At 34.4% G+C, this 22,704-nt stretch overlaps 1 protein-coding gene across 1 annotated transcript; it reads right to left on the bottom strand.

Annotated features, from left to right (window-relative positions):
* Positions 1–7,165: 7,165 nt before the first annotated feature.
* LOC147067046 (protein FAM98A) lies at positions 7,166–22,704 on the bottom strand. Its single transcript, XM_085953663.1, has 9 exons — positions 22,542–22,704; positions 20,639–20,871; positions 15,489–15,625; positions 14,973–15,108; positions 13,724–13,878; positions 11,540–11,740; positions 10,185–10,265; positions 9,943–10,046; positions 7,166–8,752 (listed from the first exon to the last, which is right to left on the bottom strand). The coding sequence occupies exons 1-9, from the start codon at positions 22,577–22,579 to the stop codon at positions 8,164–8,166; spliced, it is 1,674 nt and encodes a 557-aa protein (XP_085809789.1). The 5' UTR covers positions 22,580–22,704; the 3' UTR covers positions 7,166–8,163.

Genomic DNA, 22,704 nt, shown 5'->3' with positions numbered 1-22,704 from the left:
TGATCGAAGTATCTAGGGCAGGGATGGCGAACCTTTTTACGTACACGTGCCACCCAAATATCATCTTTTGACTGTCTTGACGTGCCGAGCTGTTTCATTGGGAAAACATAAAAAAAAAATATTGTTAAGGCTATATCTCAGTTGGGGCACACAGTCTAAAAAGATCGTGGCTAGGCGATGCGCAGATTACGGGTCGTGGGTGCAAAATGACACATGCCAAACGAAATATAATTTGTCATATAAATCCAACATGTGCCCATTTTATTGTTCTATCAGTAACAATAATAATGTATTCATTGACATGTTTTCTTTTTAAAGTAAATGGGTAACGTTTTTAGTCATCTTTACACGATTTAAGAATTAATATCCCTGTCGCCATCACGAAACAAATTGACGCGTGTTCCCAGCTCGACGTTCTCTCTCTGAATGGCAGTAAGTCCAAAATTTCATCGCGCCTATAGTCGAAAATTATTTGCCGTTTCACTGATGTATCATCTTAAGAATTCTGTTTAAAAAGTTGGAAAATTACAATTGAATTCTTGAGATTCTATCTTTCGCCGTGTTTCTAGCCTTTTTATTCTTTGAATAATTTTTTCCATATTCAAAGAGATCGTAGAAGCATTTTATCCACCATCATAGTCTTCCATTTATAGCGATAATATTATGTGCGACGCATAAAGCCTATGGACCGACCTATAAAATTATATATTTACATTAATTTAAAAAACGTAATGCTTATTCTTGAAATTTGTTGTTTTGCATGCTATTTTTTATACAATGCGATCTGTCATTTATGAATTTCGTTGTTTCCGTTTACACATCGACAGGTAAATATTATTAGTAAAAATAACATTTAAAACCGAAGAAAATTTGTAAAACTTATATTTTTTTAATAGGTCATTTTTTCCCCTTCAAAATAAAACATTGGTGTGCCATGCAAAGCCACCAGTGGCATGCTGCCATAGGTTCACCATCCCTAATCTAGGGAGTATTTTACTTTAAAATTTTGTAGTTCTACATACATTGGAGTTCACACATTAGAAATGGCTGTCGGCACCCGCTATGCACTGTTCCGTCTGTTTTCGTTAGGAGTTTCAAGCACTAAAAATGTAGACACTACAGTTACAGCACAGTATTGATAGCTGTTTCAAGTTATAGTGAGGACCTGTACACGCGTTATAGGGGTGATGATTCATAAGAAAACATAGATACTGCACTGGATCAGCCATATGCATAGAATGCCGGAGGATATACCAGCAAGACAGGCTGGCTATATATGCGACTCCCGAGGGCAAGAGAAGACCTGGACTGCGCCACAGGAGAGGCTAAGGGTTGTAGTGTTACATCATTGTCATTCACAAAAATATGCCAGGTGGAGTAAGAAGATACGACCAACAGATAAATGTCAAGTACAATTTCAAAAAATTAAGTCATAATTATAAACATTTTTTCACAAGAACAATGATTGTAGAACATTTTTCATTTTAAAAGTCAAAAGAAATAAAAATTAATCCAGGTCTGAAATTTTGTTATGACTCGTAATGACATTGCATCAAATTGTATGTAACATCTATTTTGATAAAAATAGGTAGGTAAGGTATTTCTTTTGAAATTTACCCTTCGACCTTAATATTATGTCTCAGCCAGGTAGTGGTTCTCCAAGATTGTATAAAACGTTCTAAGGAATCCGTAAAACAAAGTAGCTTGGGAATTGCTATTCTATAGAAATAGACGGTTTGAAGCAAAGAAAAGACCGAGTTAACTAATCCTAAATGTAAGCTGAAAAATTGTTGGCTTATTGTTTCGTAGCATGCTTCTGTAATTTTGATAAGGAAACCACAGTTCCATCCGGCAGGACAGTTAATCCAACATCTTTGTGAATACAATATCCTATTTTGACCATGTCCTAGGATCATATGGCTCCTCCACAGAGTTGAGGTTTGTATCGACAGATGTTTTTGTTTGTTTTATGAGAAATGGATGTCAAAGTCACTTGCTCAACCTGTTACTCTTGACTTCAAACACAAATTGAAAAACAAAATGTGTACTTGTCAAACCTGGGACCCATCACATTATACGCCGATGTGTAAGCTGTTCAGCCAACGTGGGCTATTCTATGATTGTTAGATAAATGAGGTTCTAACCAACCTGAGAGTTTACCAGTACTTGGAAAAGAGAATATCTTGTGGAGTCTTAGCCGAGTTGTTTTTATGATATATCAATTTGTGTATATTATAAGTAGGTTTGAGATTTTTAGGTGCTAAAAAATGATTAATAGGTACCTAACATATTATGTAGATATAATTGGGAAATATGCTATTAAAATTTCATAAAATAACAAAAATAGGTGCTAAAAATTTAAATAAGTACCTATTACAATAAGTCATATATATTTCAACAGTTTAATTTATTATTTATTCACAAACAGAAAACGCTTTATTTTCAAAAGAGAATCTTTGACGATTTGATCTTAGTACATTTTTATACACGGAAAAACTTCTTTTCACTTCTACAGATGTTATTATTAAGTATGTAAATGAAACTATTTCTGAAGTAGAAAAAATTGAAACATCTGAGGAATCTGATGGATTTTTCAAAACAGCTTTAATATTCTGCAGCATTTGAAGTCCAGTATTTTTATTTAAAACACTATTTAACTGGTTCAGGAACATTGAAATTTTGTGTTTATGTGCTTAAACCTAGAATATGTAATGATCCAAAAATATTTAAAAATAGGTGCTAACAAATAGGGCTTAAATTTTTCAAAATTGTCTGAAACGGATAGATATTTGGTTGTGGGGCCGCTCAAAAAACATATTTAAATACCTAAGAATCCTAAGCCTAATTATAAGACATCTAATAGTAGCTCACGCATGTCCAAATTCGAGAAGCTGTGATCTATCTGGTATCAAAACTAGCAGTATTCTACCACTCTGCCATTGTGATTCTTCAACATACTTTGATATTTGGTGTAATAATAACATAAAATTTATCCTTTTACTGTCACAAAGAAATACTCCAATATTGATAAATTCTGGTCATTGTTTGGGAATTCATTGTACGAGGGTGGGTCAATAAGTCCTTAGAAAAGCCGACAGGTGGCGCGACTAGTACTGTAAGCGGTTTGTTTTCATGCAGCGGCACTACCGATTCAGTATGCTGCGAAGTTTCAATCAGATTGGTCGGGTTGTGTGTTTCTCGTACATTTAAAAAAAAAAATTTGCTTGTTTACAAAAATGGAGAAAATTGAGTTTAGAGCTGTTATTAAACATTTTAATATAAAAGGGTTAACAGCAAAGGAAATAAAAAATGAGTTGGATTTAGTTCACGGCATATCTGCTCCTTCACTTGCAACTATTTATAACTGGTTAAATGAATTTAAACGTGGTCGTACATCAACAAAGGATGAACCACGCTCAGGACGTCCTGTAGAGGTGACCACCAGAAATGATCAATAAAATCCACGATATGGTGTTAAGTGACCGAAGATTAAAGTTGAGTGAGATAATTGAGGTTACAGGGATCTCAAAAGGTAGCGTCATTTCTATTTTACATGACAAATTGGGCATGAAAAATATTTCTGCAAGATGGGTGCCGCGTTTGCTCACAGTCGACAATAAACGCAATAGGGTGGTGGCCTCTAAAGCCCTGTTGTCGCTCATGCAACGCAATCCGGATGAATTTTTTCGTCGCTTTGTGACTGTAGATGAAACATGGATACACCACTATACTCCCGAGACGAAAGAACAGTCAAAGCAGTGGATTGCGAAAGGCGAACCATGTCCAAAGAAGGCGAAAACCGTAAAATCAGCTGGTAAGGTTATGGCTACTGTATTTTGGGATGCACGTGGAATTATTTTCGTTGACTATTTGGAAAAAGGAAAAACAATAACAGGCGATTATTATGCATCTTTATTGGACCAGCTAAAAAACGAAATTGAAGAAAAACGGCCTCATTTAAACAGGAAAAAAATCCTCTTTCATCAGGACAATGCCCGTGTTCACACATGTTTACGATCAATGGCTAAAATTGAAGAATTGAAGTTCGAATTGGTCGACCACCCACCGTATTCGCCAGATTTAGCCCCCAGTGACTTTTTCCTTTTCCCAAACTTAAAAAAATGGCTAAGTGGACAACGTTTTTTTTCAAATGAAGAAGTCATCGATCGGACAAATGCTTATTTTGAGGACCTTCCGAAAACTTATTTTTCTGACGGTTTAAAAAAAATTGAGAAACGTCTAACCAAGTGTATTGAGCTCCAAGGAGATTATGTTGAGAAATAAAAAAAAAATACAAAAATAAAAACTGTTTTAATGCTTTTTTCTAAGGAATTATTGACCCACCCTCGTATTATTCATCAAACAATTCTTGGATCATGCAAACAGCCTACTGCGCGACTAAGATTAAACAATAGATTAGAATCCATAAATAAAGGAAATTTTTAGTAAGTTTTATTATTATAAAGAACTAGCTGAAGTACCCGGCTTCGCACGGGGTCGCTTCGTGGTTATATTTATCTTAGATATTTGAAAAATAATAAGAGGTAATTATTTCTTTAATATTAAAATATCTGTGTAATACAATATGGCAATATGAAAATAATTATAATAGGAGTAAAGGTCAAACATAAGAACACTAAATTAAAATCGAATCCAAAATATGAAAACGTTATTAATGTTATAAATATGTATTAAAAAAAAAATCAAAATTGGATGGAACAAACAAACAACAAACTTTGTATGTTATATAATAATAATTTAGAAACCGCACACAACTGACAAAAGTTTCATCGCAATCGGATGAATGGTATAGGAACGCATACGAATAGTAGAAGAAGATGATTTTCTAATTCAGAAACCTTCGTGGGCATGCGCATGACAACTCAACAAAGTTTCATTGCAATCGGATTAATGGTATAGGAACGCATACGAATAGAAGAAGAAGAAGATGGTTGTACTAATTCAAAAACCTTCGTGGGCTTGCGCACAACAACTGGTCAAAATTTCATCACAATCGGATGAATGGCATAAGAACGCATACAAATAGAAGAAGAAAAAGATGATTGTAGTAATTCAGAAACCTTTGCGGGCAAGGGCACAACAACTCACCAAAGTTTCATTGCAATCGGATGAATGGTATAGGAACGCATACGAATAGAAGAAGAAGAAGATGGTTGTACTAATTCAGAACTCTTCGCGGGCGTGCTCACAACAACTGGTCAAAATTTCATCGCAATCGGATGAATGGTATAAGAACGCATACAAATAGAAGAAGATAGAATAGAAGAAAAAGAAAATAGTTGTAACAATTCAGAGACCTTTGCGGCGTGAGCACAACAGTTGATCAAAATTTCATTGCAATCGGATGAATGGTATAGGAACGCATACGAATAGAAGATAGAATAGAAGAAGAAGATGGTTGTACCAATTCAGAAACCTTCGCGGGTGTTGGCACAATTACTGACGAAAAATTTGTTGCAATCGGATGAATGGAATAGAAACGCATACGAATAGAAGAATATAGAATAGAAGAAGAAGAAGAAGAAGATAGTTGTACTAATTCAAAAACCATTGCGGGTGTTACCACAACAACTGACGAAGGTTTCATCGCAATCGGATAAATGGTATAGGGACCATACGAATAAAAAAAGATAGAATGAAGAAGAAGAAGAAGATGGTTGTACTAATTCAGAAACCTTCGCGGGTGTAGGCACAATTACTAACGAAAATTTTATTGCAATCGGATGAATGGAATAGGAACGCATACGAATAGAAGAATATAGAATAGAAGAAGAAGAAGAAGAAGATGGTTGTACTAATTAAAAAAGCATTGCGGGTGTTACCACAACAACTGATGAAGGTTTCATTGCAATCGGATGAATGGTATAGGGACCAAACGAATAAAAGAAGATAGAATGAAGAAGAAGAAGAAGAAGAAGATAGTTGTACTAATTCAGAAACCTTTGCGGGTGTTGGCACAATTACTGACGAAAATTTTATTGCAATCGGATGAATGGAATAGGAACGCATACGAATAGAAGAATATAGAATAGAAGAAGAAGAAGAAGATGGTTGTACTAATTCAAAAACCATTGCGGGTGTTACCACAACAACTGATGAAGGTTTCATCGCAATCGGATGAATGGTATAGGGACCATACGAATAAAAGAAGATAGAATGAAGAAGAAGAAGAAGATGATGATTTTTCTAATTTAGAAACCTTCATGGGTGTGCATACAACCACTTGCCAAAATTTCATTGCAATCGGATGAATGGTATAGGAACCATACGAATAAAAGAAGATAGAATGAAGAAGAAGAAGAAGATGATGATTTTTCTAATTCAGAAACCTTTATGGGTGTGCATACAACCACTTACCAAAATTTCATTGCAATCGGATGAATAGTATAGGAACCATACGAATAAAAGAAAATATAATGAAGAAGAAGAAGAAGAAGATGATGATTTTTCTAATTCAGAAACCTTTATGGGTATGCATACAACCACTTACCAAAATTTCATTGCAATCGGATGAATGGTATAGGAACGCATACGGGACAGACACACAGACAGACAGACAGACATTCATTTTTATATATTAGTATAGCCTATACTCTTCCCGCAAGTGCAAGCAATAAGTTTACAAAGTTTTATCCCAATCGGATGAACGGTATGGCTTCGCATTAAATACGAACAAACAAACACACAAATATTAATTTTTATATATTAGATGACTTGATTATTAAAAAAATAAGGGTATTGTATTTTTATAGTGGCAATATAATTTGAAGTCAATTAAGAGGTATTGGCAATATCCATAGGCTGGACAGCCATACTGCATGTTTCACGGGATCAGCATTCAGTGTACAATTTACACTTTAGGCCCACACACAGGAAGCAGTGCCATGTGGGGTGCACAGCATTGTCCATGTTTGTAGAGAACCAATTGCCTATTTATATTTATGATATAAAAATTCTCAGCAATAGAAACAATATGGAAATGAACCCTACCTTTTTCTGCACAGTATTGATTTTTTATAGCTTAGTCGTATGTACCCGGATGCTCATATGAATTATATATAATACTTATCAGACTTAAATTTAATATTATAACTTTACCACTATGACAGTTCATCGAGGAAAGGAAATAAAGTAAAAATAAATGTAAAATAAGTTTTATATTCATGTACACTTACAGATAAAATAGTCCATTAGTACGGCTGGCGTAACGTATTACATAGTATAAGCATATTGAAAATGGGACGATTACATAAAAATATTTTTTCGTTTCCTCATATTAATTTGGTATAACAATGAAAGACTGAACAAATAAAACCTTTCTGAGAAAAAATTGCTACAGGAAAAGGTACCTTTTGGGTATCGATACTGGCATTGGATTGGTTTATGAATGCAAGTTGCTTTGACCCATGAGTTTTGGTCATTTATATGCAATTTTGTTAGTTGTGGGGACTCTTGACATCATGAATCCCTGTATTATGGCTTAGATTGAGGTCGGTAACATTTTTTCGATGTAAGGTTGCATTGAGAATGGACCGCCAAATTAAATATGATTTTTTGTTCGATAATGTGTCCTGGCCTGCCTCGATTAGATATCGTCCACTTAGTAAGAAATGAATATTGTAATGTTGGCAGTAACAACTGGATAGATTATCAAAGTCAAGTTCGCATCATCGGGCTAAGTTATATTTAGTAAATTGTAAAGTAATGAGTAATTTAAAACACAATTAATATGTAGGTGTGTATTTTATTGAAGGCGACGCTCGAATAATACTTTTATGGCACATATTGGTGATCTCGAGTAAAAAACAAATATGTTATTATATGATTGAATTTATAAAAAAGTGCCTTCATAATCTGTATTCAATTCGCCGATTGCCTATATTTGTTTGCATACATTGTCCAATGTACTAATATAGGACGAGTTAACAATCAAAATAATTATAATGTTTTTAAAAACATTATTTTTACAAATAATGAGTAGTTTTGATATTCTATAATCAGATGGCATTGTCAAAAAATATTAGGAACGCTCTTAATGATACACAGTTGTAATATAACATACATGTTTGACAATATAAAATAATAGCAGCCAATATCAGTGTGGCTACATTGAAAAAATTGACAGAGAAAGTAGGAATTCGTCTAGTTTCTTCCTCCTCTATTATAACTAGACCTCCCTCTTCCTCCTCCGGAGCCTCCCCTGTTGTCATAGCCACCCGCCCTGTCATCATGCTCATTTTGGTATCTGCCTTTGGATTGAAATCCTTGGCTTTGGCTTTGGTTTTGGTAACCGGTATTGGATTGGGACTGATAGCCGCCGCCGCCGCTTGGTTGAGCTTGGTATCCTTGACTTTGATTATAATTACCTCGGTTATTAGAGTTGTTTTGAAAGCCTCTATTATTTGTGCTATCTTGATACACGTTCGGGTCTTGGTAACTTTGATTACCTTTGAAATTAGCGGATCGATTGTTATCATTGTACCCTTGGTTGTTTCTGTTGTCATTATATCCTTGGGTATTTCGGTTATCGCTATAACCGGTACTGCTTCGGTTACTATCTTGCTGGTAGCTTTGATTTCCACGGTTATTATCTTGTTGGTAACCCTGATTCCCTCGGTTATTATCTTGTTGGTATCCTTGATTACCTCGGTTATTGTCCTGTTGGAAACCCTGGTTTCCTCTATTGTCCTGTTGGAAACCTTGACCCCTACCTCTGCCTGCGTGTCCGCCTCTGCAAGATATATTTTAAATTAGTACATACAACAAATGGTGTACATAAATCTATATATTTTTCACATTTTAATATCTGATTTTTGCTAAGCATAAAATTATTTCTTGTCGAATATGTATAGCATCAAAAATCAACATAAGTAATGCCAAAACTGTTCTAAATTTAAAATATGTTTTCACTTTTCCAAAAAGGTTTGTATCGCGATAATAACTGTTTACATGTAAAAGTGTTGACTGTTTCGCCAATATCATTCTTCAAGAGTAAGCAAGACGCGGCATTGTCATTTTATAGTACTATTTGACCGGTCGTGAAAATTGGTTAATCTCAAAATGAGTCCGCAGTGTAGTTCGTTTTTTACCCGGCAGGTTCGCCACTATCATTTTATTGCGCAGGTGCAGATACAGAATAAATCCCAACTGTCGCGTGAAAATTCAGAAGTTTCGAACTTTTTTGATTCATGCATGCAATCTTGCAATTTGCATGATAATACATGTTTACATATGCATTTTCTTTTTATGGCCGCGATAATACGTACTGTCAGCAATAAATCCATGCCCTTGTAAACGTTGTATAATTGTTTTTCTTGAAGGCGATTTGAAAAAAGTATCAATATTTTTCTTCTGATACGATACTAGTATTGATACTTTTTTGTCATATATTGATTATTGTCCGACAACAATAAATCAGCGATAAAAGGAAGTCGCTGTAGTCGCACGAAGAAGAGTTCTAGTGGCGTACCTGTCGTGGCAGCAACGCGTAATAGAGGCGTATTTAAATAATGTATCGGCTCTTCTTATAGATGTGACTCCTTTTCTTCTTCGCAATAAACCAAAAGTTTACTAATAATAATTCTATCATCACTCCTGATCGTTTTAGACATATTTTTATTACAAAAAGCTTTTTTTAAAGACATTTTTGCTTGAGATAGAGCATGGCTCTGTATTACGAGAGCTCACCCGGATGAAAACTAGCAATCTCCATTTTTTGACCATAGACAACCACGGCAAAATAGTTGTTTATGGTCAAAAAGTGGAGATTGCTAGTTTTCTATCAGGTAAGCTCTTGTAACATAGAGCCAGTATCTATATTTCAGTATGAGTATCAACACTTTTTGTTTCGATATGACGACCCTAGGGTTGACTATTCTTGAATATAGAGCAGAATTTATTTTGTAGAAGGTGTGGATTTACCTATTATCTTGCGAATTCCATCCTCCCTGAACTCTTTGTCCACCTCCTCCGAATCCAGACCCCCCTCTACCACCTCCGCCTCCACCACCGCCTCTGCCCCCTCCCTGGGTATACAAAACAAACAACACATTTAAAAATGAATCCCAAAAATTTAACCACTCAATCGACATAGAGAAGCAGACAGTCAATATTAAATGGGGAAAGATTTAAAAAATAATGGTATAAAGATGTTCAACAGTAACCTGTGTTCTCTGCTGCTGCCAAGAAGGCATTTCAGGTGGGGGAGGCTGCTGTTCAGACGGACGGCCACCGCGGTCGGGAACCTGCCGATATAAGATTGTATAATTGATATATTTATTTAACTGTAACTGGTTTCATAATATGGTACCTATTGAAGTCTCTAAAAACATTTTCACGCACATCAAACAAGACTGGATGAATGAAAGATAATGCACATTTATAAAAGTCTAGTTACACCAGTAGACAAGCAGATGTTACAACTTACGTCGATCATCATGAGCAATAAATTGTCAACCATATAGCAATCACACAGAACGATTCAGCTACCGAGTAGATAATGTTGACGCTTGATTTGATTGGTTCATAGCATAAAACGTTTTGACTACTTTTTATCCATCATTCCCACCAAAATTGACATTTCAGTTATTGTTTGGCGAAACATCATCGAAACCACACAGTTGTACGGCTGTATATTATGTATTCTAGCTACGTTTCAGGCATAACATGAAATTTACGGTTAAAATAATCTACCTACAGAGTATTCGTAATTTAATCGGAAAATTCGAGTCAAATGGTAATGTTTGTGATGCTAAAAATATCGATGTTGTGAATCAAAATCTAGAACAATCAAGTACACATCGTTCTCGAGATCTTGTACTTTCTTATGGCAATACATGGAATATTTTTCATAAAGATTTGCATGTGAAGGGGTATAATATGCAGTTAACACAAGAACTTAAACCGAATGAACATTTGGGGCGTCGAAAATTTGCTGATTGGACATTAGAGTAACTTGAAACAAACCTATTTCATGAAAAAATCATCTTCAACGATGAAGCTCATTTTTGGTTAAATAGCTTCATAAATAATAATTTTGGGTAATGAAAACCCACATGCTATTCATCCCAAAAAAACTGTCGCATTGCTAGTAAAACAATAAATAATATCTATTGGTCCACTTGGTATACAATCTTCCCTCATAAAATGCAAATGGAAACTATCGAGATTGTATTTGGACAACAAAACTCACAATGAAATTGCACAAATGGGACAGCCAATCAAAATGTGTCATTGAATCTGAGTGAATTTACAAGTCAGTCGATGTAATTCGTACTTATGAAAATTCATTATCGCATTTATCTTTCGGCTTTTGTATGGGAGAGTAACGAATCCGAACATGAAGGAACAATTTTCAATTGGCTACTCGAACCATGATTATTTTAGGGCATCGTGAAACAATCTGTGGGTACTGTGTACTGTGAAAGGAAACAGTTAGAAAATCACTGTTCTACCCTTACTGCTTGAGGATTGAACATTATTAATTATAAGTGAGTGTCGATGTAAAAAAAATTCTTACCCTTCCAATGACCACCTTATTGACTTGACTCCTGGTGTTGATCCTCACAGCAGCGTCGGAAGTTTTCTTCATGGCTAGCAAGCCACTTCTAGCGGCTAAGAAATCGCTCACTTTTACGGAAGACGATATTTTCATGGCATTTCGGAGAGGGCGATACAGCGTTTGGATTTGCTCTCGTTTGTCCACACCTTTGCCAGACCACTGAAAATAATTTATTACGAGATAGATATAGTTTATTGCTGCAACCGAAGGACAAATAGTTCTATCAAAAAGTAAATCAACTTCAGTATAGAAGTTTTGATCACATATCGTGGGTATTCTGCGAAAAAGCACTAAGTCTAAATTTTGCTGTTTTGACTTAATGATGAGGTAATCTTATTAAGAGTACGCTCTATAGTTTACAAAAACACACAGTCATATCTATAAAACTGGCGAAGATAATTTATGTTATAAGTCAAAAAGACATACATCTATTCAGAGAAAAGGCACTAAAGAGACTTAGTGCATTTTCTTCTCTCAATCCAGGCTATATTCACAAAATTCTGCCTGCGAAACTGCACTAAGTCATACTCAAAGCAATATCGCAGACAGGAATTTGCATTTGTATGAAGTTATTTTTTTGTCTCATTCGTATTTTGACCGTTGACAGGATAAGGGTATTACTGATTTATAAACGTACCTAGCTAAAAATGAGGTCACGGGCTGCGAAAATATAAAAAATGGCAAAAAAAAGTGAAATGTTGAAGCTAAATGGTAAGTTTCTTTTTCTTATTTTACTGTGTAACATGCTTATTTACTATTATGTGGATACATAACTTAAAAATGTTTATTGCTTTTACTGTTTTGTTGAATATCATTGAAATCTTTTGTTTTACTATAACAAAACTTATATTACATTAAAGTATACCTACTGTAATAATTATGTGATTGTTGAATATCTACATGTTGTTTTGTCAGATACATCATAATTTTGCTTTTAATTGTTTGTCATAAATGTTATATTATTTATTGTTAATACGAGTACTATCTACAAAATCTACATTACACTTATTTTCATTTTCTAGTGACAACTACTACTTTTACGGATTTATCACAAAAAACAAGTTGAATGGTACCCAAAATAAGAAGGAAATTAGATGTAGCCAGCACCTCAATGGACTTGCCAATTAATGAAGATAGTTTGTTGGATGATAGCCAAATACAATTTTTTACAATGATGGAAACATTAAATTTGCAGACTTTAGTAACGATGACATTGCTGATGAAGATTACATTCCAAGCCCATCTGATTCTTTGGATCCTTTAATGGCATAGAAGACAATAATTCTGGAAATGCTATTATTCAACCTGACGAACAACAGCATGATACTTACGTCTATGATTTATACTGCTGAAGATAATAGTTCTAGTGATCCGTCTATCCAACCTCGGCATATAGATAAATGTACCATTGAAAGGTGTCCAAAAGAAAATGCTCGTTGGCGTCAATCTAAGCCAAGTACGTGGAAGATAAATGTGGAGAAAAAAAACGAGATGATTACCTACCATATTTGGGAAAGCATGATATCTTAAAGCAAGCAAAGCTCCCTAAAACAATTGATTGTGCTAAATGCCGCTATCAGTGTTCTGCTAAATTTTCAGAAAATGAGCGTCTGAATGTATGTAAAATGTATTAGGCAATTGGATCTCATGAGAGAAAAAAGGATTTCATTTTACGAAACTTTTCTTTTGAACAAACATGTATAAAAAAATATTACTAATAGGGACAAATATGTTTTTTTCTGATTTTTATACTTTTGATAAAATATGTTTGTGAAACCATTGTAAATATTGCAAAATTGTATGAAAAAAAATATATGACATAGTCACCATATACTGTGTTTTCCGTTTTTGTACTTTAATTTGTCAAGTACTACCTTCATATTTTTTCGAAAAAGTAGCAAACCTGCGGTTATTTTTTAGTACCACATTAAGAAATTTGTAGCCAATAAAACGATCTGCAATTTGAAATGCATAACTACATGACCTTTTACATATATAAAAAAAGTTAAGAGCATGCAAACTTTCAAACTCGATTATCTCAAAACTAGTATTTTTGACTTAATGCTTATTCGCAGAATACCCACGATATTTGAATATTGGAAGTTGTGTGAATGCTGTTGCAAAAAATGAACCTGGGCTTACTTCAAAGCTTTGGATGGTGCAATCGAGACGAGTAATCAACATCTCCCGTCTCTTTTTATAGTCATCCAATAATGATTTATGTTGGGCGTCCACCTCTTTCCATTGGGCTTCGGTCAATGACTGGTTGAATACGGGCCTGCCCACATAATTTGCGCCTAAAATTACACGTCGGAAACATTAGATTCATTGAATAATTTCATAAAAACTGTAAAGATATAAATAATTTTTTTTTTTCGTCCGTGTCCGATCCTAATATGATCATATGGGCCTCCACAGAGTAGAGGGTTGTATTAACAGATTTTGTTTTTTTTTTACGAGAAATGGATGTCAGCCACTTGCTCAACCTTTTAGGACCATACCCTAAACTTACACACAAATTGATAAACAATATGTGTACTTGTCAGACCCAGGATTCAAACCTGAGACCCACGGCGTGATAGTCCAGCGCTTAAGCCACGTGGCCACCGTGGGTGTCATTGTGGGGTCACAGTGGGGTTATAAATAATAAATCGTATATATATTGAAAGCAGAACATTATGATTTCATAAAAAAATAACAATACTTCCATTGTAAAAGTAATATTCCATCATAAGTAACCAGCGTTCATTACAATAAACAACTTCTTTTGTAGTTTATGAATGCCATGCTTGTTTCAGGGAAAAATTCTAATTGTGTATTTTGGTTTGAATTGCGACTTTTTGTGTTATGTGACCGCTCATTTAAAAATACCTATTCTCTGATATAACGAGTAATGCTTATAACGAGAAAATTCAGTCGGTCCCATCTTCCTCGTAATAACCGAGTTCGACTGTACTTAGATTAAAAATTATTTACACTCACAATAAATCGAGTGCTTAAAGTCAGACAACGTTATCTACAAAAAAGTGTTTTTTTTTTTTTTTTAGATAACGTTATTTTACATTTACGGCTACATGATAGTCAAACAACGTTATGTCAATCTTTTCAATTTCTTATTAAATCGTCAGTAAAGTTTAACGCTAACTACATAAGTTACCCTTGTTTTCATATTTTTTTAAAACTATCCCTATACATTTTAACACCATCATAAGCAAGATAAATGTACAATACACAATAAATTATAAAATATTAACATTAGGTTTTAAATAAACATTTCCCTTGTTGAGTTACAAGAATATAAAATAACGATTTTTGGCTCCTGTAAAGTTGCACTTTTGTAGATAGTGTTATTTGACACTAAGCCCTCGAAATGATGTCATAATAATTTTACCTTCTTGCTGTAGCACAATTCGCAGTTTAGCCTTAAGTTTTTCAAAAAGCAATTTTGGTGTCACACCAGCCGGAGGGGCAGTCATTTTTAAGGCCGCCAGAATGTCTTTCAGGTCTTTGGCAGTCGGTGTCTCTTGCTGAAAGAGTTATGTTATAATATAATAAACTATTTTTTTTATTCAACAATAAGACACAAGATTTAAGAATGAAACATTCTATATATTGAATATACATAATTTCAAAACATCTCAAACATATACACACTAGAAAAAATCATTTTGTAGAAAAAAATACAACAGCCCGACGGGGTTGAAGCTGTATCTGCTGGATTCACGCCAGTATGCTTTCCCAATTAAGCTTATATTAATATTAATCCAATTAGTTAATTATGACGATTTTAACTAATTTCATCACAATGGTCAATAATCATTTATAAACAAAAAAAAACATTTTAAATCAACATAGGTAATATTATTAATTTATTGATTGAAATAAATGGTGATGTTTGTCAACTTACTATGGTAACTTCCATGAAAGCGTTGGTTTCTTGCGGCCGATCAATGGAGACCATCCTGGCAGCCATGAGCTCCGACAGGAGATAGTCTAATAAAAGCAGTCTATCTGAAGTACTCTGCAGACGCGATGACATGTGACCTAGAATAAATACACATTATGGTTATTAGAATGAATAACCTGAAGCATTCCAGGTTGTCATTCAAATTTAAAAATTATTCAGATGCAATGCTTACTTCATGCACCATTTTTTTGGTAGGTACACTGCCTCTTTTATCTCTTTTTCACCCTACGAGCCTGCAGGTATAGGTGGTCGAAATAAGATGACCTTTCTTTTATATATACAAGAAAGGATCTTGTGGATGTGTAAAAAAATGTTTTTCGTTGTGGACCTGCTGCCACAGGTTCGCCATCATGTTATATAATGTTATGCTTTTGTACGAATCTGGTAGCAGTTTCATCATTGTGTAGTTGATGAAATAACGGTTTTTTGTTAATTTCAACAGATTGTATTAGTAACTAATTGATTTGGGCCTAATAGTATGAAATGTATGTATGCACGCAAAACTAAGAACTGTTTCCAGACATGGCTGTGAAAAATGCATTAAGTTGTGTGCTCCAGAGTGCCATGTAGAGATACGTCCCGGTTATTCAAAATTATTAATTCAATACATTATTATATACAGTCGAACTTGATTATTACGAGGAAGATGGGACCGACTGAATTTGCTCGTTATAAGCGATACTCGTTATATCAGAGAATAGGTATTTTGAAATGAGCGGTCACAACAAAAAAAGTCGAAAATAAAAAATCTAAAAATCATTGTTAAAATCCCCGAAACAAGCATGGTTTTCATAAACTACAAAAGAAGTTGTTTATTGTAATGAACGCTGGTAGGTACCTACGAACTTCACAAACCTTGGATTTTTCAATCATGTGCGTGGATACTTTTTTGTTATTGTCGGCGAAAACAACAATTAGACACTTAACTAGTGTCATAAACGTAATCCGTCCCCGGCAACATCCTGTCCGATTGGATAATAATTAATAACTTCAGTTATTTATCATTCATACTGTATTACAGTACACTCTCAGTCAGGGACGGCTCTAGTAAAGGAGCAAAGTGTGCACTGCACTCCCATCATCGATTAAATAAAAATATATAATATACAACCCCCATGTATTCCGAAAAATACGATATCGAAAACTTATACGAAATCAATCATTTTGAATTCCGCGCGCATTCGAGCAATAGTGATTTCGACGCGCAACGCCACCGTCTACCAATACACACGTAACTACACCAATGAGACGCGACTAATACACACATACCTCCATCGGTGAGACATGGCAAGGAGCAAAATTCAAAGTGTACCTTGAGTTTACACTATTTTTCACGCATACATTTAAAAATTCACAACAGCAAATGAGGCTAGTAGAATCAAAACCAAAAAAGTTCTATAAGACTACATGAATCTTCGTTGGAAATGATGTTTTCCAAGTTAATTCTTCAGGAGGTTGCTTGTACCTAATGCCATAGGACACAAAGCTTAACTCGGCGTTCGGACAATAAAACCATACACTGGCCGATATAAATATTCCAACACAAGCGCTTAGGCCACGCGTCGAGATATAGTTGGAAGCCTAATTATTGATGACTAATGTCATGTCTATGCATGCCGTGCAAAAATAGAAATATATTCCCGACTTATTTATCAAACGGTTAGTTTAGTAAGTTTAGTTCAACGTACGCCGCTCCCGGTTTCACCGATTTCGCCGATATTACTCGTATTATGCTAACGTTGGTGGATTAATTTTTTTATTTTCATTTTGAGATTACCCTATTACTATTAGTGTTTCAATAGGTAGGTATCTTAAATTAGATGTACACACAGTTCAGTTCAGCTTGTTGATTTTTTTAATCAGGTGGGTATTTCACAGAAACGCTGTTATTGAGAATAAATAGGTACTTAGGTGTAGAATTGTAGACGTAGGTGGGTGGGTAGCTTTTAACAATTAATTATCCTAGTGTTTGTCGTATTGAAGTAGGTACCTAGTTACATAGGACTTATAATATTTATTATTACGTTTATTTTGTACAGATAGGTAGGTAGGTATCTATTCAATAAGAAGGAAATGGAGCATAGTTACTGTCGTTGAATGAGAATTTTACAAGTGGAATTATTATTGTTCATCGTTATTTTAATGAGCGATTCACATCGAGACGGATGACAGTTTACATTGGCCGACATTATAAGCTCAGCCAGGTATTCATTCATTGAACGGTACCTACCTACCTATTTATAATTTTTCTTATTTGAAACGATAATGGGGCCCTATTTCGTGGTCGATTTGAGATTAGGTGGTACCTATTTTGATAGGTAAGTAAGTACGATAAAAAGGCCCCATTTCTTTCGTGGTCATTTTGAGATTAGGTAGGTATCATTAACCTTATCATTAGGTAGGTAACTGTGTAGGTAGTATGTCGATAACTACCCACTGTCCTATAGTTTAATGGGAATTAATTTTCCGAGTCGAATTCATGAAGCAATTATTATTCACATCGGCGCATCATCTATTCTATAGGTGGGTAAGTATAAAGACTGCTTTCGGATCACAATAAGTGCTAATACTTCGATACAACCCTACCTTGGATAGCTGCCGTAGCGGCAGAATGTCATCAATGGGAATTTAGAGCATAAATCGACGATTCAATGCAATAACGTCATCGTAGGTATCGTGACAATGCATTCATTAAACGAAGCTGCGATTTTATATGACAGATCACAGCACTGTCGTGTCGCGGGAACGTTCTGCGATTTGAATCTGACATGGGCTGATTTTAAAGAAAATACCGAAGATATTGATTTTTCCCACTCAATATCGACGTTTCGGCTTAAATATGTTCAATAAGCATGTCACTCATCATGTTAAATGTGCCGAAATTCCTTCGTTGCAAAGTTTATATCATTTTTTGCAGTTCGACGTTTAACATAGGGGCAGATTGGCAATGCGCGGAGGTGACATTTATTTTTTATAACTTTTATTATAACTATCTTATTACTCGATGGACAACGTTAAAACTTTGGGGAATATGTAAATATGCATCGTCTAAAACATATCTACAATGCGGCTGCACGCAATGAATTTTTAAAAATCGGCGGTCACAGTTAGAGTTCCGTAAACAACGCGACCGAATTATGCCAAATTATCAGCTATGTTTCGCATTAATCATTTCAAAATCATACGTATATTTAAAATGTGTACTGAAGAGAGCTAGCCGCCTACCTAGCCGGCTGGCTTTATATTTTAGTAAATGAATTTTTTTAAATCGGGTAATTTAATACTTAATTATAAATAATGAATAATTATTATTAACGTGACAAATTTTAACTTAAAAATGAACTAATAGTCTTATACAGTAGAGAAGATTTCTACGTTACTGTTGGAGCATTATTGCTACTTCAACTTTTCACTAATAATAATTTACTGGAAGTATTTGGCAAAAGTGTTACCCTATTAAAAATAATTTGTACAATCCCGATGATTTCAGTAGGAAGTGAGCGTTGTTTCTCAACTTTAGAAAAGGTTAAGTCATTTTTGAGAAATACAATGACTCAAGACAGGCTAAATGCTCTTGCGATGTTAAGTATAGAAAAACAATTGATATCGTCAACACCAGACTTTAATGTTCGTGTTATCGACGTGTTTTCAAAATCGATGGAAGATGGGGACTTCTTGCATAAATAGGTGAGTTTTTTTGCACTTCCTCATATTCTTGTCACCGGCCGCCACTGCTTTCAGTAATGCGCCGTTCGATTATCCGACAACTACTATAATCCGCTGTTATTTTTACTAGTTGAAAATGAAAGAAAGAAAGAAAAAAAACTTTCACTTTCACTTCTAATGATAAAATAAATATTAAATACATTTTAACCGATCTGGCTCAAAACTATGTATCTACATTCTACACAATAACTGAAGCAACTCAATATTACTGAGATAGTAATCACCTAATGGATTCTATAATAATTATGTAAAATGTAAATGAGTCGTATAGTATCAAAAGTAGAACTGTGCGTTATTCATAATTTCGAGATAATGACGAAAAAAGTTTTGTTGGGTTTTTTAGTGTCATAATAGCATGAAATATGTTTCTACATTTAGAAATTAGAAATTCAATTCAAATTCAACAGTTCTACTTTTGTTTCCAAAGTATTGAACAGTTCTAATTCTGATACCAAGCCCTATTTTCCATCACAATTTTATACCACACAGATATGGTTTTGATTCGAATATTATATTGCTAGTCGTACATTATGGTCAGAAGAATAATTTGGCATACTTAGTTAAATTTCGATATATTTGCGACAGTTCTACTTTTGATACTATAAGACTCAAATGATACATCATCTCAGAGGAATGATAGTAGGAATTAAAAATTAATATTCACGGCAAGAACTTTCGCAGGGAAGAAAAACAGCGTTTACATAACTTGTTCAATAAAGTTGAAAAACACAAAATCAAGCTCTATAATTCACCGGTATTCGATTGTCAAATTCAGTAGTCCGCCGCGTACAAGTAAACAAAGCAGATGAGACGGGTTTATTTTGGAAACTTCTCCTTCGTAAAACGTACGTTCATCGCGAAGAAAGTAATGTACCAGGGAGGAATGCGCCCAAGGACCGCATCACAATAATTATGCAGTGCTCCAATGCAACTGGGACACATAAACTGAAGCTTTTGGCCATAAGGAAAGCTAGGAATCCTAAGTCATTCGAGAACATCTGCCTTACTGAACAACTGGTTGTGTCAAGTGATTTACTGTTTAATATTTAGTTAATAAACTTAGTTTATAAATATGTATAATTTAGTAAATATATACTTCATATTTATCATAAATAAAACCGTAATTTGCTAGTTTCTCAAAAAAAAATATTTTTACGAAATAACTGTTTTAATTTTTACCACATTTTGTACGTATGCACTATAATCCGCCACTTTCACTAATTGGACAATTGTCTGGTTTTTGGGGTGACGGATTACTGAGAGAGTACTGTATAACAGGAACATATTATTATTTATATATACTTATTATATTATCTATCCTTAGAGTTCACAACGACTCGCCAGGTTAAAACTGAAAATCTCACCTGTAATTAAGTTCATGTAAGGGCACCCCAGTTCCTTCAGAAACGAACTGAGTTCGAGCACAAAGGAGCTGGCATCATCGGGTCCATTAGTTTGGCTGACTGATTCTTCGAGAGAACACAGATCCCTCAGCTCTTCAGCCAGGCTATGAACCAGCCCCGTGTATGCCACTGATTTAGGTCCGCCATCTATCGCCTTCTCAAGATGCTCTTGATCTAATAATGGCCCTGTATAACTGAAATAAAGAATATGTTTGGATATATTACAATATTTAAACTTCCTTTCCCTCAGAGGTGATGGATGTTAGTGGCGAAACTGTGATTATAAATTTTGTAGCTCCGTGACTTCGAAAAGAGACCCATAGATGGCGCTGCCCATTGGGTGGAGCCGCAAGCATTAGGATTTAACTCTATGTTAACTCTGTAATTTTTATCTCCAGTCTTATGGCCAGTCAGCTTAGTCTGATTAGCTCTGACCCTTTTGATCATACAGGTCCTCTATTTTGAAACCAAGCACCTTACACTATCGAGATTCGTTTCTAGTGATAAGTGTGGTTTCTAGTTGTCAAACTGAACTGAACTAATCCTTTGGCAAGTTCATCTGGTTATTTGGTCGTGCGAGTCATCTTATCGTGTTAATCTGTTTTCGTGTACCCTTTGAAGTATTCTCTGTTATTGTTGATTAATCTCTGTGAACTCTGAACAAATACTTAACCGGAAGTGTTTCTATGTTTATAAATAAAACATACTATAATTTATGATTATAAAATACAAGCAAAGGTCTGGGATAACTAGTGGAAATGTGTGGAGAAAGAAAATGCTCAGTTTGAGGTGTAGCATAACCAAATAAGAACTTTCATGTAAACCCTAGAGGTAAATTATCTTTGAGGCAACCTTATTTATTTGTTACACACTACTTCGTTTCCGGTAACTCAATCTATAAAATATTTACAACACGATAACCAAAATTGGACATGGTTATGCAGAAAGTAGCCTTCCACAAAAAATAAAAAAATGAGATATGATATAGATCAGATGCGAGAAGGTTTTCTCTACATTCTGCTGAAAATAGCCAAGCCGCAAAAAAATACTATTAACAATTTGACATACATTTTTAACAATCATGTTGTTTCTAAAGTCCCATTATCTCAGCTCGACATTATTGTGGACTGGCTACATTCCGCATAACTACGTTCAATTTGGAGAATATAGGTACCTAGGTATTTATTAGATTGGTAAGTAAGTGAGGATCGAATAATAATTTAGTTTTGCACACGTTAAGTAAATCTGTATGGTAAACTGTTTAATATAACACACAAATCTACGTATTTGTCAAGGTATAATATTATTCACGAATATTATAAAATACAAATCTTACCGGAAACCATTGCCTACTCCTTATATTGAAAATGCACACGTTAAGTAAATCTGTATGGTAAACTGTTTAATATAACACACAAATCTACGTATTTGTCAAGGTATAATATTATTCACGAATATTATAAAATACAAATCTTACCGGAAACCATTGCCTACTCCTTATATTGAAAATGCACACGTTAAGTAAATCTGTATGGTAAACTGTTTAATATAACACACAAATCTACGTATTTGTCAAGGTATAATATTATTCACGAATATTATAAAATACAAATCTTACCGGCAACCATTGCCTACTCCTTATATTGAAAATAGCGTAAGTACAAGGAAATATATGCAAAATTCAAAAGCCATACTATACAAAACAGTAAGTACCCAATATTTGAGTTTGAATAACCTTAAATATTATAATGAAATACGTGGATATATTTTACGATCCAGCAGTATATTATAAACCCACACTATTTTTCAATTATCAAAGTATCTATTTACCATTAAAAGTAGTTTTACGTAAAAACCCACTTACTTAATGTCAGTCAACGCATCAATTACGCCGTTCAGCATTTTTATAATAATGGAAGAGTTATTGATCGACACAATAATAAATTATATTAAAATATTGCGATCGGAAAATATCAAAATATCAGCGGCGAGCAGACGTTTGCGTTTGCAAAAGTATATTAGTCTGT

The sequence above is a fragment of the Rhyacophila brunnea genome, unplaced genomic scaffold, assembly GCF_057557595.1.
Source record: "Rhyacophila brunnea isolate RB1 unplaced genomic scaffold, BYU_Rbru_1.0 scaffold_4, whole genome shotgun sequence".
Classification (NCBI taxonomy): domain Eukaryota; kingdom Metazoa; phylum Arthropoda; class Insecta; order Trichoptera; family Rhyacophilidae; genus Rhyacophila; species Rhyacophila brunnea.
This window is presented reverse-complemented; position numbering and strand designations above follow the sequence as displayed.

What these genes read in the sequence shown, in the direction of transcription:
- LOC147067046 (XM_085953663.1), bottom strand. Translation starts at nt 22,579, where the DNA reads ATGCTGAACGGCGTAATTGATGCGTTGACTGACATTAA. An exon ending in GATGCGTTGACTGACATTAA is followed by an intron (nt 20,872 to 22,541) that starts GTAAGTGGGTTT and finishes TCTTTATTTCAG; the next exon opens with TTATACAGGGCCATTATTAG. An exon ending in AATTGTGCTACAGCAAGAAG is followed by an intron (nt 13,879 to 14,972) that starts GTAAAATTATTA and finishes GTGTAATTTTAG; the next exon opens with GCGCAAATTATGTGGGCAGG.